Source organism: Lepidochelys kempii, chromosome 1 (genome assembly GCF_965140285.1).
Source record: "Lepidochelys kempii isolate rLepKem1 chromosome 1, rLepKem1.hap1, whole genome shotgun sequence".
Taxonomy (NCBI): Eukaryota; Metazoa; Chordata; order Testudines; family Cheloniidae; genus Lepidochelys; species Lepidochelys kempii.
The window spans coordinates 103330418-103345850 of NC_136380.1; the positions used below are offsets into that span (position 1 = coordinate 103330418).

A 15433-nucleotide genomic window follows, 5' to 3' on the forward strand; every position below is an offset into this window, starting at 1 on the left:
GTCCCCCCTCCCCCATCCTACTCTCTTCCCCGTCCCTCTTCTCATGAGCACCTCTTAAGGCAGGAGATAGATCATCTTCTGCATCTCGGTTCTGTGGAAGCAGTACCTACACAATACAGAGGGAAGGGCGTCTATTCCCACTATTTTTTGACCCAGAAGAAAAATGGAGGATGGCGATGCATACTAGACATACAGAAACTCAACTCAAATTCCTATGCTCCCACAAATTCAACATGGTCACACTAGGCACAACAATCTCAGCGCTGGAACAGAGGGACTGGTTTTCAGCCCTCGACCTACAAGACACATATTTCCACATTACCATACATCCATCTCACAGACGATTCCTCCGATTCACAGTTGGACACGACCATTTCTAGTATAGGGTACTCCCCTTCAGACTGTCCCCTGGACCAAGGGTATTCTCCAAAACGCTTGTGGTCGTAGCAGCACAGCTGTGCAAGCAAGGGATCATATTCTTCCCAGACCTAGATGACTGCCTCTAGAAAGGCCCAAATCAGGCAGAGACAAAAAAAAATTACCTGACTGACCATCACCCTCTTCCAAAAATTAGGGTTGCAGTTGAACACACAAAAGTCAACACTGATACCCACGAAACAACTGGTCTTCATTGGAGCACACCTTGATTCGGTTCAAGCCAGAGCATTTCTACCTTGAACCAGATTTAGGACTATAAAGAATCTCATAGACACCATCTCCATCTGCCCACGAATCATGGCAAGAATCCGTCTACAACTACTAGGACACATGGCTGCCACCATATGCATGGTGAAACATGCCAGATGCCAAGGCTGCCTGGGTTCAGTATACAAACCCATCAAACACAGTCTGAACAAGTTGGTAACACCACCTCCCAAAGTGCTAGAATCCCTTTGGTGGTGGACGAGACCAGAGAATTGTTGTTCAGGGATCCCCTTTCAACAAGCACTACCCTCAATTATGATCACAGCAGATGCCTCCTAGTTTGGTGGGGGCGCATGCCCCGATCATCACACAATCCAGGGCAGATGGTCACCAACGGCAACACATCTCCATATCAACTTACTGGAACTCAGAGCGATATGGAGTGCCTGTCTCCATTTTCTTCCACTCATAAGCAACAAGACAGTACGAGTGATGACAGACAATATTGCATGCATGTTCTACATAAACAGACAAGGGGGAGCATGATCCCATTCCCTATGCATCGAGGCCATCAAACTATGGAATTGGTGTATCCATCACCACATTGACATCTCAGCCTCATACCTTTCTGGATGCCAAAATACCACAGCCGACACTCTAAGCAGAAGGCTCTGACAGGAGCACAAATGGAAAATGAATCCCACAGTCTTACAACAGATATTCCAAAGATGGGGTTTTCCCACCATTGATCTATTCACCACATCTCAGAATCACAAATGCCTGCTATTCTGTTTGAGGGCAGGATTAGGACCTCAATCTTTAGGGTATGCCTTCCTACGCACATGGGACAAGATGCTCCTGTGTACATTCCTGCCAATCCCACTAATCCTGAGTCCTGCACAAGATACAGGATGAAAATGCCCAAATCATCCTGATAGCATGGCCCAGACAGACCTAGTACCTGTACCTGTTATGCATGACTGCGCTTCACGAACTCTCCCATTGAGATCAGATCTCCTCTCACAAGCCAACGGTCAGATCCTCCATCCAAACCTGGAGAAACTCCATATGAAAGCACATCTCCTCCATGGTTCCAGCAACATGAGTTAACCTGTCCGGAACAAGTCAGACACATGTTATTGAACTGCAGATGTACATCCACACGCAATATTTACCTGCAAAAATTGAAAAGATTTTCCATATGGAGTTAGAACAAACAGTTCACTCCGAAAGCTACACCGCTGTCAGTAGTGCTAGAATATCTCTTGGAGCTAAAGAATTCCAGACTGTCCACGAGCTCTATTAAAGTACATCTCACAGCAGTCACAACTTTCCATTGTAAGATCGATGGATTTTCGGTATTTGCACATGCGACCACAAAACGTTTTCTTACTGACCTTCAGAATCTCTACCCTGAAGTACAGCCACCCATGCCTACATAGGACTTAAATCTAGTTCTCAAAGGCCTTATGAGACACCCCCCCCCCTTTGAACCACTGGCTACCTGCTCCCTATTGCACACATCACATCCACTAGAAGGGTCAGTCAGAAAAGTGCACTAATGGCCAACCTGCCATACACTATCTTTTTTAAAGACAAGATCACATTGTGGCCCCACCCAAAATTCCTCCCTAAAATAGCTTCAACCTTCCATATTAATCAACATATTGACCTCCCTACATTCTGTCCTAAACCACACAGAAACACACAGGAGGCCGTGTCTCATACCCTCGATGTTCAACGTGCTATAGCCTTTTATTTGGACAAAACAAAGTCTTTCCACAAATCTCCAACGCTGGTCATCTTGATGACGGAATGATCCAAGGGCTCTGCTATATCGAAACATAGACTATTTAAGTGGATCTCAAGCTGCATACACTTACATTATAAAACATATAAGACAGAACCCCCAATGGGTGTCAGATCCCATTCTACATGATTCATAGCAGCATCTATTGCATTTCTAAATAGTGTATCCATTTCAGAGATCTGCTACATGGGCCTCAGAACATACGCTCACTAACTACTATGCAGTTATACAGCCTCCAGAGCCAATGCCATATTAGGCCTAACGGTCCTCTCCTCTACTATGTATGCAACTTCAAAGTCTCCCCAACCGTAGTGGACACTACTCTACAGTCACCAGAAGTGGAGCACCCACAGGGACAGCACTCGAAGAAGAAGAGAGGGTTACTCACCTTGTGCAGTAATTGAGGTTCTTAGAGATGTGTGTCCCTGTGGGTGCTCCACTACCCAGTCGCCTCCCCTCTACTTTGGAGTTTGATATAAGGACTCTATGGTAGAGAAGGAACTGAGGGGGTCAGGCCGCGCGTGCACTAAACAAGACTCCAATGGTGCCGCAAGACAGCTATTGTGCACGCGCGGTCTGTCCAACCACTGCTACCAAAAATCTCAGATCAGTGGCGTCGGGATGCACCAACACCTGAAGTGGAGCACCCATGGGGACACATCTCAAAGAACCTCAGTAACTGCACAAGGTGAGTAACTCTGTCTTCTAGGTGCAAGGAAGGGTGCATGGAAGAAAATCTGAAGATGCGTGGAAAGAGGACAGAAACACCGTGATAGCTGTTTTTTGAGTGGAGAGTGTAAAGGCTAACAGAGTTAGGCAAAATCTGGGTTATGCTGGCTTGTGAATGCTAGATAGGGAAACTTAAATACTGTGTAGAAGATTAGGAAGGGAGCTAGTAAAGGAGTTGAAGAAACTAAACTAAAGCAGTTTGTCACATAAATATTCAAAAGATTTTCATAAATAATACTATTAAGTAGATAATTAAGTAGTTTTCTCTGCACACTTTTTAACAAAAAACTTCTTACCTTTGTCAGGTAGGAGGAAATCTGCACTGTATCATTTCTTTTCAGAGACTTAACTGGCAAAGGTTTGGTCCTTGGAACTTCCCATTTGGAAACATTAGACGAGATATGCAACCACAAGCACAAGGAATTGCGAAATCTGAAAGCGAAGACAATATCACCAAGAAACAGCATGGACATCTGGGTAGATCTTTCAGTGCTGGTTTTCATCAAGAGTCCATGTGGAAGAAAATGTGTAATCTTCATGAGAGGAGGAACAGTGGATATCAGAGTTATACTGATTATGATGGGAATGATAGAAATTAACTTAGTACAGCACAACTAATGTACTAAAGTTTTGCTAAGACATGGTAGGAGTTTATTAAGCCTAGAGTAGGTATGACTAGAAATGGTATAAAAGGCAATCTCATAGTTATTTAAATACATACTTCTGTGTATGGTTGCGATGGGTGAGATCAGATGTGAAAACTAACAAATAAGCACAGATTATTGTACTTTGTAATCAGAGTAAATATAATAAGCAAACTGTCACTTCAAATAATTGAACTGCATTTGGGACCGTGGAAAAAACAAAAACAAATTGTGGTTAAAGCCATTTATGTAAACAAACAGCATTGAAAAGTATTCAAAGCATGAACCTTTATATCTTATTACATTCCAAATGATTATCCTGGATACTATATAAGGATAAAAATGTAGACATTTCCTTCCTTTCTAACATTTTATTTTTATTTTAAATGCAATAAGGCTCCCACTGTCAATTAGAAATATTGTAATACAAAAAACTTGTCAAACATAACTGAGTGGGTGGTCTCAGTCTAATTCCCAGTGGACTAGTGTCCATGTCCCTTAAAATAATGATATTTTGCCAACTGGTACAAATTAGTGCTATTGTATCTGAAAAGCCTGAGATTGATTGTACAGGGGAAAATGACATTACTCTGGGTCAGGCTTCAGGCACAACTGTAGAGTGGGCTTGTACTGTTACCCCTCTTCTGCCTGTTCTGTAGATAAAGTAGTGGATTTTTACTACAGCACCTTTGTGAGCACTGAATTTGCTTCATTTTCCACAGGCTTCTTAAATAAAAATGAAGTTGAATTTGCTGATAACCAAGCTGAACACACTTTGGCCTGTTGGCTGTTCTTTTCCTTCATTGTGTCTCCAAATTTCTTAGTGTTCTTACTTGTTAATTTTTCTATGAGGGGTGACACTATTAAGTACCAAAGAATGCTAGCAGCCCCAACAGTATATCTGTCAGCAAACAATTTATATTGTTCAGGTTTCCATGTAAAGCACCTATATTTGGACTAATATAACTTTCTTTGCCCCAAAACATTTTAGCAGTTATAACATTCTACATACAAATGATGAGCTCAAGGATTAATTTTGTTGACATGAACACTTGTCATGGAATGCAGGGTTTTTTGTGGTTTGCTGCTTTTGTTAACCAAAAAATGGGAAACTTTTAGACAATTTTCTTCATCCAATAAAATTTGTTTTCTACTTTGTCATTTGTTTGTTTTGGGAATGTCCTTATTCTTAGCCTTGAAGAGTTTATCCTCTAACTGAGGGACTATTCTTGCTTCTCTCACTCAGTGGAGTAGCCCCACTGAAGTTTCCTGAATGATGCCTTTATGACTAAGTCCATAATATGTCTGGGATATATTAAGCATATGAATTTAAAAGGGCAGCTTTTCTTTTCTATAAGAGAGACTAATTTGCAGGGGAAGTAAAGGCATGTGTAGGATAAGCAGGACAGTTGATAATGGTGTTACCCCACTATTTGGACTTAAGGTATTCCAGTACTGGCCCATTTCTGGTAGGGGACATTGATGCTTTTCTCCTTCAATTATAAGACTAAGGAAATGTTGATAAACTTGGGACCTTTTCAATTGTTACATTTTTATTTAGCAGGGCTAATGTCCATTTTGCTAATCTAGGACTAGAAACATGTCCATCATTAGTTTTTCGTGTTAATACATATTTCACAGGTGAATGCGATGTCTTAAGAAGCACTAGGGATAGTCCTACTAAATACACTCAATGTTGCAAAACCCAAACCAAGGCTAATACCTCTTTCTCACAAGGAGTAAATTCTTGTTCCACTCAATTCAGAACCTTAGAGGCATATGCCACTGGTTGAAGACCTGTTCCATCGTCTTGACTTAATACAGTAGTCATTCCAGTACTGGTAGTAGCCAATTGGAGCCTAAAAGTTTGTCCTACTTTTGGGTATGCTAAACCTGGGGCTTGTGCTAATGCTTTCTTAAAATGCATACAAGCTTTCTGCTGTTCTAATCCCCATTCCCAGTTATTACCCTTTTTAAATAACTTATACCCTGGGCTAGCTTTCTCTGCATAATTCTCTTGAGAAATTTGTCATACCCCAAAACTATCTTAAAGTAGATAAACCTCTGGGGGCTGGTAATTTTTGGAATAATTCTACCCTTTGTTTATCTGGTGATCGTCCCTCTTGTCCTAACGTTACTACTAGATAGTTTACCTGCTGTTGGCATATTTGAGCTTTTCCTGGACTAACCTTAAACATTGTTTCCTTTATTTTCTGTAATACATGGTATAATATTTCTAAATTCTCTTACTTAGTTTTTGTGCTTATAAAGGATATCATGTACATATAATATGATGTTATCCTTATGAGGCATGTTATCCCATATTTGTTCATGTGCATATGGCAGATAGCAGCGCTGTTATGGAAACCTTTTGGAGATTGATAAAAACAAAACTGTCTTCCTTGGAATGTAAAGGCAAACTTGTACCAGGAGTCCAGATGCAAAGGAATTGCAAAGAATGCATTGGCTAAATCTAAACCAGTGAACCATCATGCTCCTCCCATAACAGAGGCAATTACTTCGGGATACTTTACTACTACTGGAGCTGTCATTGGAGTCCATTCCAGAATTTTACAGTCCACTGAGGGAAGAGCCAGAAGAATATCAAAGGCCACCTCCCGTAGCTCCAATTAATACCTCCACAGTAACCAAAACTACACTACGAAATTAGGTCAATTTTATAGAAGTCAATCTTTAGTATGTGATTTTATACAGTCGATTCTGCATGTCCCCACTAAGTGCATTAGGTCGGCGGAGTGAGTCCTCAATACCAGGGCTAGCATCGACTCATGGAGTGGTGCACTGTGGGTAGCTATCCCACAGTCCCTGCTGCCCATTGGAATTCTGGGCTAAGCTTCCAATGCCTGATGGAGCAAAAATATAGTTGCAGGTGGTTTTGGGTAGAATCTGTGCAGTCTCCCCTCCCTCCTTCCTTGAAAGCAACGGCAAGCAATCATTTTGCGCCTTTTTCCTGGGTTATCCATGCATACGCCATAGCACAGCAAGCATGGAGCCCACTCAGCTGCACACTGCTTTTGTGAGCATTGTAAACACCTCGTGCATTATCCTGCAGTATGTGCAGAGCCTAGCTAGGAGCTGCTAGCATGAAGAAGATTGTGAGGACACGGACACAGACGTTCCTGAAAGCATGGGATGTGGCAATTGTGATATCATGGCGGCATTGGGGCACGTTGATACAGTAGAATGCCGATTCTGGGCCCAGCAAACAAGCACAGACTAGTGGAACCGCATAGTGTTGCAGGTACGGGATGAATTCCAGTGGCTGCAAAACTTTCGCATGCGTAAGGCCACTTTCATGGAACTTTGTGAGTTGATTTCCCCCACCCTGAAGCACAGGAATACCAAAATAAGACCGGCCCTGACAGTTGAGAAGCAAGTGGCAATAGCCCCGTGGAAGCTTGCAACGCCTACTGCTACCGGTCAGTCAGGAATCAATTCGGAGCAGGCAAATCTACCATGGGGGCTGCTGTGATCTAAGTAGCCAGGACGATCAATACCCTTCTGCTAAGAAGGGTAGTAACTCTGGGAAATATGCAGGTCCTAGTGGATGGCTTTGCTGCAATGGGGTTCCCTAACCGTGGTGGGGCAATAGATGGAATGCATATCCCTATCTTGGCACTGGACCACCTTGCCAAAGAGTACATAAACCGCAAGGGGTACTTCTCAATGGTGTTGCAAGCACTGGTGGATCACAAGGAACATTTCACCAACATCAACATGGGATGGTCAGGAAAGGGGCATGACGCTCGCATCTTTTGGAACTCTGGGCTGTTCGGAAAGCTGCAAGAAGGAACTTTCTTCCCAGACCAGAAAATTACTGTTGGGGATGTTGAAATGCCAATAGTTATCCTTGGGGACCCAGCCTACGCCTTAATGCCTTGGCTCATGAAGCCATACACAGGCAGCCTGGACATCAGTAAGGAGCAGTTCAACGATAGGCTGAGCAAGTGCATAATGGTGGTAGAATGTGCCTTTGGAGTTTAAAAGGGCACTGGCGTAGTTTGCTGAGTAGGTTAGACCTTAGCGAAAGCCATATTCCTGTTGTTATTACTGCTTGCTGTGTGCTTCATAATATCTGTGAGAGTAAGGGGGAGATGTTTATGGCGGGGTGGGAGGTTGAGGCAAATCACCTGGTGGTCAGTTTTGAAAGCCAGACACCAGGGCAATTAGAAGAGCACACCGAGGTGCGCTGCACATCAGAGAGGCTTTGAAAAGCAGTTTCATGACTGACCAGGCTACGGTGTGACAGTTGTGTGTGTTTGTCCTTGATGCAAAGCCACCCCCGTTGGTGAATGTACTTCCCTGTAAGCCAATCCCACGCGCCCCCCCCCCCTTCGACCACAGTTGGCGCCAATGGAAGGGAACAAGACCCACTGCCAGCCAGGGCTTCATCCTCGTCCTTGCCTGATGAGGTTGTGGCGAGCACATCGACAGCCCTGGCGGACAGCAGAGTGCTGCAGCAGCTGCTCAGGAGGGTGGCACAGAATCTGGGGATCCAGGCAGAGGCGGTGGTGGAGGACACTGATGCCATGGTTGACATTCTCGCCCCCTCGGGCCCCTCCCACATTGCTCTGTCACTAATTAAAACAAGACCTTGTGGCAGACCCCTGCGCTCTTTGTCTCCAAGTGCAAAGAGGAATGAGTGCAGGTACTTTGTCCCGTCAAAGGGCTATGAGCACCTGTACACCCACCCTCCGCCAGACTCCCTGGCAGCCAACCAGCGGGAGCGCCAAGGCTACCAGGGCCCCTGCCCAAAAAACCAAGAGGCAGAAAAGTTAGACCTATTTGACAGGAAGGTTTACTTGGTGGCGGGGGGAGGGAGGTTGCAGCTCCGTATATCTAACGAAGAAGCCATCCTCAGTAGATATAACTACAACTCCTGTGGAGCAATGGCCGAATTCATGGAGCTGCTGCCACAGGACTCCGGTGCAGAGGTTTCCATGCTCGTCAAGGAGGGCAAGCTCATCGCCCAAGCGTCCCTGCAAGCGGTGCTGGACATTGCGGACGCAGCCAACCGCATCATGGCAATGGGGGTTGCCATGAGGAGGAGCTCATGGCTACAGGTTTCTGGCCTCCCCTATGAGATCCAGAAAATCATACAGGACCTCTCCTTCGAGGGCTCAGCCCTCTGTTCAGAAAAAATACTCAAGGCTCCATAGCCTAAACGACTCACGGGCCACCCTTTAGTTCATGGACTCCATACCCCAGCGACACAGCGGAGGCATTGTAGGCCGCAGCCCCCACCACGGTTCTACCATCTGCAGAACAGGCAGGATGGTTCCCGGAGGAGGAACAGAAACGTCGGGAAGAGGCCCCACCCTTCCTCAGGCCAGGGCTCTGGCCAGATGAAGCCGTCTTCCAGCCAGGAGCAGGCCTTTTGAAGATGTGCATGGGGGTGTAAAGAAAGAGGCTCCTTGGTTAAATTGTGCATGCTTGGGACACATCCATGTAGGGTGTACGTATGAAATTAATAAGGATTATGTATAGGTTTTTATTATGCAATGGTTGTCATATGTTTATGCATCCTGAGATTGTCCATGAACAGGTTTTGTGAAGTTTCAGTTCACTGCAAAAGGCAAAGGGTGGGAAGAAAAGAAAGGAGCGGGAACCTATCAGGTGGGAGTTGCCTAGAAACCAGAAGGTTATATAGGGAAGCTGGTCAGGTAGGGATGGGGCTTTTTCTCAGGAGAGTGTGAAGGTTGCTGCCTGCTGCACTGTGACTTTAAGTACAGCTGCAGTCAAGATCTCTCTTTCCATAACAGCAGGGATTAGCTGTCAGCCCATGATAGCTTCTGCTATTAGTGAGTGCATTGTTGTCGGGGTTTGTTTTGTTGGGGAGCACACTCGCAGACACTTAGAGCTAGGTTCTTACTTGCAGCCACGATGGCACAAAGAGGTTAGGGTGGGAAACTAGTGTTAGGGATACTCATCTGAACTCCATCGTCAGCAGTCCTCGTCGGAGGGGGCATCTGATCCAGCTCAGCTAGGAATCAATCATCCAGCAGTGTTGCCTGTGGAGAAGTTGAGGTACAAGGTGGTAATTGAAAAGCTTCTGTGCTTGCCTGTGTGTGTATGTTAGGTTAAGGCTCTATTGTTATTCCCCTCCCTTCCCTTCCTCCCTTTACATCCTCCCGTAGTAATTAAAGAAAAATTTACATTCAAACAGAAGGGTGGGTGGCATTCTTCCTAGGCAAACTCTGACAGATGGGTGAGGAGGGGACCTGCAAAGGATTAGTAACCTCCTGTCAATTTCTGATCCAGAGCCTTCGTCCCCAAAGCGAAGGAGGGGCCTCAGGTCCATTCTGGACCTGCGGGAGCTCAACAAGTTCATAGGCAGCTTGAAGTTCCGCATGGTCTCCCTAAGCACAACCTTCCCTTCCCTGGACCCGGGAGACTGGTACAATGCCCCCGATATGAAGGATGCTTATTTTCACATATCTTTCACCCTGGCTCACAGACTCTTCCTCCACTTCGTAGTGAACAAGGTGCATTACCAGTTCACAGCCCTCCCATTCAGGCTTTGCACAGCACCTCATGTCTTCACCAAGTGTATGGCAGTTGTAGCAGCTTTTCTCTGCTGCCACCACGTACATGTCTACTCTTACCTGGTCGACTGGCTCCTCCGGGCCCGCTCCCATCAGCAAGTGGAATCGCAGGTCAATATAGTCAGAGACGCATTCGACTAATTAGGTCTCATACTCAACGTCAGCAAATCAGTGCTCACCCCAACTCAAAGGATAGAGTTCATTGGAGCCATTCTGAATGCGACTTAAGTGAGAGAGTTCCTGCCAGAGACACATCACCTGACCCTCTCGCCAGATAATCAGCAACCTTTGCAGCTTCTCTTCCACTACAGCGAGGCAGTGTCTCAGGCTACTAGGCCATATGGCATCCTGCACAAACATGGTTCAGCATGCCAGGCTGTGAATCAGATCCTTGCAAGTGGGCCACGACAGTCTGGACACAGTGCTGACCATCCCTCGACACACCCTTGATTCACTACAGTGGTGGCTGAATCCCCATGCAGTAGGCATCGGGGTTCCTTTTCACTCACCCCAACCCACCTTGACTTTAGGCACAGACGTATCTGCGTTGGGCTGGGGAGTGCACCTCGGAAGCCTAAAAACGCAGGGCTTATGGCAAGTAGAGGAACTGGCTCTACATATCAACATCAAAGAACTCAGGGCGATCTGCCTCGCCTGCCAAGCTTTTCTGATGTGCTTGCAGGGCCATTGTATAGCAGTGTTGATGGACAAAACTGTTGCCGGCACCCAGTGCCCAGAGGCAAAACAACAGCAGGGGTTTGTTACAAGGTGTGCTTCACTCAATAACCATAATGGGGTGGAGAAGCAGAAAAGTTTATTTGCAACAACTCAGTTGTTCGTTGCTATAGCAGAGCAGATGAAGGGATTGCTTGTCTCTTCCCAGAGGATCTCCTCCTGGATCACAGCTTGTATCCACACCTGTTATTACTTGGCGAAGGTTCCTCTGCCTACCATCACAGCTCACTCCACAAGGGCACAGCCTTTCTAGCCCAAGTACCTCTCCAGGAAATCTTCAGGGCTGCGACGTGGTTTTCTGTGCATACTTTCACATTGCACTATGCCACTGTCCACCAATCTAGGAACGATGCGGCCTTCAGCAGAGCGGTACTTCAGTCAGCAATACCTTGACTCCAACCCCATCTCCTAGGTAAGGCTTGGGAGTCACCTAACTGGAATTGATATGAGCAAGCACTCGAAGAAAAAATGGTGTGACAGGGTCAGGCCAGATGGCTATAGGAGAGTAATAGAAGGCAGATATATTAGCCCCAGGCTAAGTAGGTCCCTTTTCCCTGGGTAAGGTAACAGGGAAGGTTCCAGAACAATCAGGAACCTTCTGGAGACAATTAAGATAGACAGGCTGATTAGAACACCTGCAGCCAATCAAGAAGCTGCTAGAATCAATTAAGGCAGGCTAATCAGGGCACCTGGGTTTTAAAAAGGAACTCCCTTCAGTTTGTGGTGTGCGTGTGAGGAGCTGGGAGCAAGAGGCACCAGGAGCTGAGAGTGAGAACGCGGACTGTTGGAGGACTGAGGAGTACAAGCATTATCAGACACCAGGAGGAAAGTCCTATGGTGAGGATAAAGAAGGTGTTGGGAGGAGGCCATGGGGAAGTAGCCCAGGGAGTTGTAGCTGTTGCACAGCTGTTCCAGGAGGCACTCTAAACAGCTGTATACTACAGGGCCCTGGGCTGGAACCTGGAGTAGAGGGTGGGGCCGGGTTCCCCCCAAACCTCCCAACTCCTGGTCAGACACAGGAGTTGTTGTCCTGGAATGTGGGTTCATGAAAATGGCCAAACTGAGGGCTGCTGTGAAGCTCCAAGGCGAGCAAATCCGCCAATAAGCACAAGGCCCACCAAGGTAGAGGAGGAACTTTGTCACAATGGTTACTCACCTTTTGTAACTGTTGTTCTTCAAGATGTGTTGGTCATATCTATTCCATCCCCCCGCCCCCCCCACCATCTTTCCCTCTGTTAGAGTAGCCGGCAAGAAGGAACTGAAGGGGGGTTGGGCCAGCAGGGTGGTATATAAAGTGCCATACTGGTGCTGCTCCAGGGCGGCCTGAGGGGTAGTTACTAGGGAAAAGTTTCTGACAGCTGTGCATGCGGCACGCGCCCACACCTAACTGGAATAAATATGAGCAACACATCTCAAAGAACAAAGGTTACAAAAGGTGAATAACCATTTTTTTCTGCTACCAAGCCAGCAGGGGGCCACCACAGCAGCTACCCCAGCAGCTACCAAGAGGGCTTCCGTCTCTCCTACCTGAGGAGCCACTTTACCTCAGGAGTAGGCAGCTGTTCGGCACAGCAGCTACTGGAGCCTGCCATCAGCAAACAGTCATCGCTCACAAACTGTGACAGAGCAGAAGGACCCTTTTATTTGAGATGGTTTAGAGGGATTCTAGAAGAAAACCCTTGTAAGTTCAACCTTCTTCTATTTTATTATCCTAGACCGTATGGATTTTGCTTGTAAATAAAGCTGGTATCTGTGGTCTGAGTGAGATCTTCCCCTACCCATCTAGTAACTGCCTGGCCAGTGCTTACTGGATGTCTAGCCTTAAGTAGTTAGTAGTGAATGTTTAATTGACCTATTGTTATATACAGTTATCAACTGAAATTGGAATGATAGTTTTGCATCTTTATTTGCTGCGTCGCTTCATTCTCTTTTCAACTGTAACCCCTATTATATCTATCTCTATAATATTACTGTAACCACTCATTTCTAAATAAATATTATTTTTGTTTTCAAAGATTTACTGCTTACTTGTCTATTCTTGATCGGAGGGCTGTATCCGTGTCCTTCCAAGGGCCAGCAAGGCTAGTTTCCCTGGCAATTCCTTTTGAGTGGGCCTCAACGTTGGTTACCAGTTTAGATAATTACAGAATAAAGGTTTTAACTTAAAAGCAGTGTCTTAGGCAACATCACTGGTATAATATAATGGAATTAAATCTTCCAGTAACACTTCTGGAGGCAAGTGTCAGGTATACGTACAGGGTGGCCAGCCCAGCGGAGTTGGCGTTTCATCACCTGCGCTTCTATACTGCTGAAGTTGGCTGCAGAGGGAATGCTGAAGTTAGTGCGTCAGTCTTCCCAGCTGATCCTCCTGAAGCAGTGCTGAGACGTCTGTCCGTTACCTAGGTCTCACACCCATACAGAAGGGTGGGGATGACAATAGCCTTGTAAACCAAGGTCTTGGTGCCTGTTTGCAGATCCCTATAATTGGAGACTTGTTTGTGTAGTCTTCCAAAGGAAGTTCTGGCACAACGGATCCTGTATTCAATTTCTGTGTCAATGCTGGCTTTTTGAGAGAGGTGGCTGCCAAGGTATGGAAAATGGTCCATATTTTCCAGGGTTCTCCGAAGCAACAGTGCCTGGATCTAAAACTTCTAGGTAACTGTCAATGCTTACTGAGATATGAGTTAGGTCAGAGCTTATCTCTTGGGTTACCTTGAGTACTTGAATCAAGTCTTCAATAAATTCCACTTGTACTGAGTCAGAATGACATTAAGATCGTCAGAAGAAAAGAAGAGCCCACTTATTTTCCAGCAAGGATAAAATCATGTAGTAAGTGGAATGCCAACTGGTAATGAAATCTCAAATTAGCTGGGTAATAGCCTGGTCTTTTGTATGCCAACAACTGAGAAGTCCTTGAAAAGCCCAGTCAACCTCTCTCTGACCAGCCTGAATTATTGCTCCAAAGCCATGAATGTCCAACCAAGGTATTCAGAGAAGTGGACACGGCATGCCAGCAGGGCAACATGCATGTCTTAGGTAAAGTTTGGATGCTTAAAGGCTGTTGCAGAGGTGATTCTGAATCTACATTTCTTAAGCAGGGGTTGGAGAATAAATCAACTACAAACAGCCCCTTTCCCAACTCCAGTAGCCCCGAAGCTCCACCACCTGTTCCCTACTTCCCAATCCTGGTCAGCTCAGGGCCTGACTCCTCAGCCCCGCAGCTCTGAACCACCTGGCAGTCTGAGTTTATATGAGTGAATGGGAGGAGGGACAGACCAGCCAAAATAATAATAATGCAAAGTGAGCGGGTCAGCTAAGGCTGACGCTGCCTTTTCAAGGCCACTGTTCCTGTATGATCATTGACCCACCATGTCTTTCAGGCCCTGTTAAACACTGTTACCTGGAGTTCTTTCAACCCAAAGCTCTTGGCAACTTTTCCTCTGTGCGAGGTGGTGTCGGGAAATAAATCAAGGGAGACACGGCCATCCAACCGATAGATGGCTGGCACAAACAGGGCAACACAAGAGTGCTTTCACTTAAAGCTAAACTTAGTCTCAAGCACTTACGTCCACAACAGGTTAGTAAAACACCCCCAACCCTTGATAATTACCGAAGCTGAGTGTGGCTCTCAAGTGGCACAGCAGCAGCCTTCCGGTGGCCAAATCTTCCGTCTGCCGGTGGAGACCACAAGATGCGTCCAGAGGGAGAGTCTCTGAAGAAACCCTCCCCAAGAGTCCCCCTAACTCAGACTTTTCCCCCTAATTTATACATTAGTAAAACAATGACATGTCACTTAAAGAAAACTTGTGAAGCAAGCAGTTTCAAAGGTGAAGCAAGAGGTTTCCTTCTGGTCACCAATTAACCAGGTATGGTCAGACACATTCCTGAGGGCACATGGACAAGCTTCCTGTACTTCTAAAATGCATGTATCAGCAATTTCAACACAATTCTTATCAGGAAGGACGTGGGGTCAAGCTGCCCTTTCTGTGGCACTCAAAACCCCCTCCCCTTCTGCCTTGGTTAAGCTAAGCCTGCTGCAGGCCAATTTACGGCCTGTTGACATGGCTACTTTTAGCAATAAGCAGTAGTGGTTTCAGGCACTTTACTGGTTTGCCAAAATCTCCCTGTACAGTCCCTCTTCCTCCTTCCCTGCTACCTTGGGGCCTGCCCTTCCACAGCCAGTGCGTCCCTGAGCCCTAGGGTTACAAACTTTCTAATGGCAGAAAACAGAACAGCCTCCCCCTGCCCCTTTTTCCCCCAAGGCACTGCCTTTGCCCCACCCCTTCCCTGAGGCCCTACCCTCT

General features: G+C 46.1%; 1 protein-coding gene and 1 long non-coding RNA gene across 5 annotated transcripts in view; one reads left to right on the forward strand and one right to left on the reverse strand.

Moving 5' to 3' along the window:
* Window positions 1-4944, forward strand: part of BIVM (basic, immunoglobulin-like variable motif containing) — a 25009-nt gene extending 20065 nt beyond the window's left edge. For all 3 annotated transcript variants that reach the window (XM_078853510.1, XM_078853514.1, XM_078853519.1), the window contains one exon: window positions 3490-4944. In XM_078853510.1, the coding sequence (XP_078709636.1) occupies window positions 3490-3783 (294 nt within the window). In that variant the 3' untranslated portion in view covers window positions 3784-4944. The remainder of the gene's footprint in view (window positions 1-3489) is intronic.
* The window catches only part of LOC140913240 (uncharacterized), an 18678-nt gene extending 3790 nt beyond the window's left edge, over window positions 1-14888 (reverse strand). Inside the window, exons 1-3 of one of the 2 annotated variants that reach the window (XR_013636021.1) lie at window positions 14740-14888; window positions 3481-9860; window positions 1613-1756 (exon numbers count right to left, since the gene is read on the reverse strand). This is a non-coding gene — a long non-coding RNA (uncharacterized LOC140913240). Of the gene's footprint in view, window positions 1-1612; window positions 1757-3480; window positions 9861-13157; window positions 14357-14739 lie in introns of those variants that run through there. The other variant, XR_013636022.1, reaches the window with a different exon arrangement.
* Between the last annotated feature and the right edge of the window lie 545 nt (window positions 14889-15433).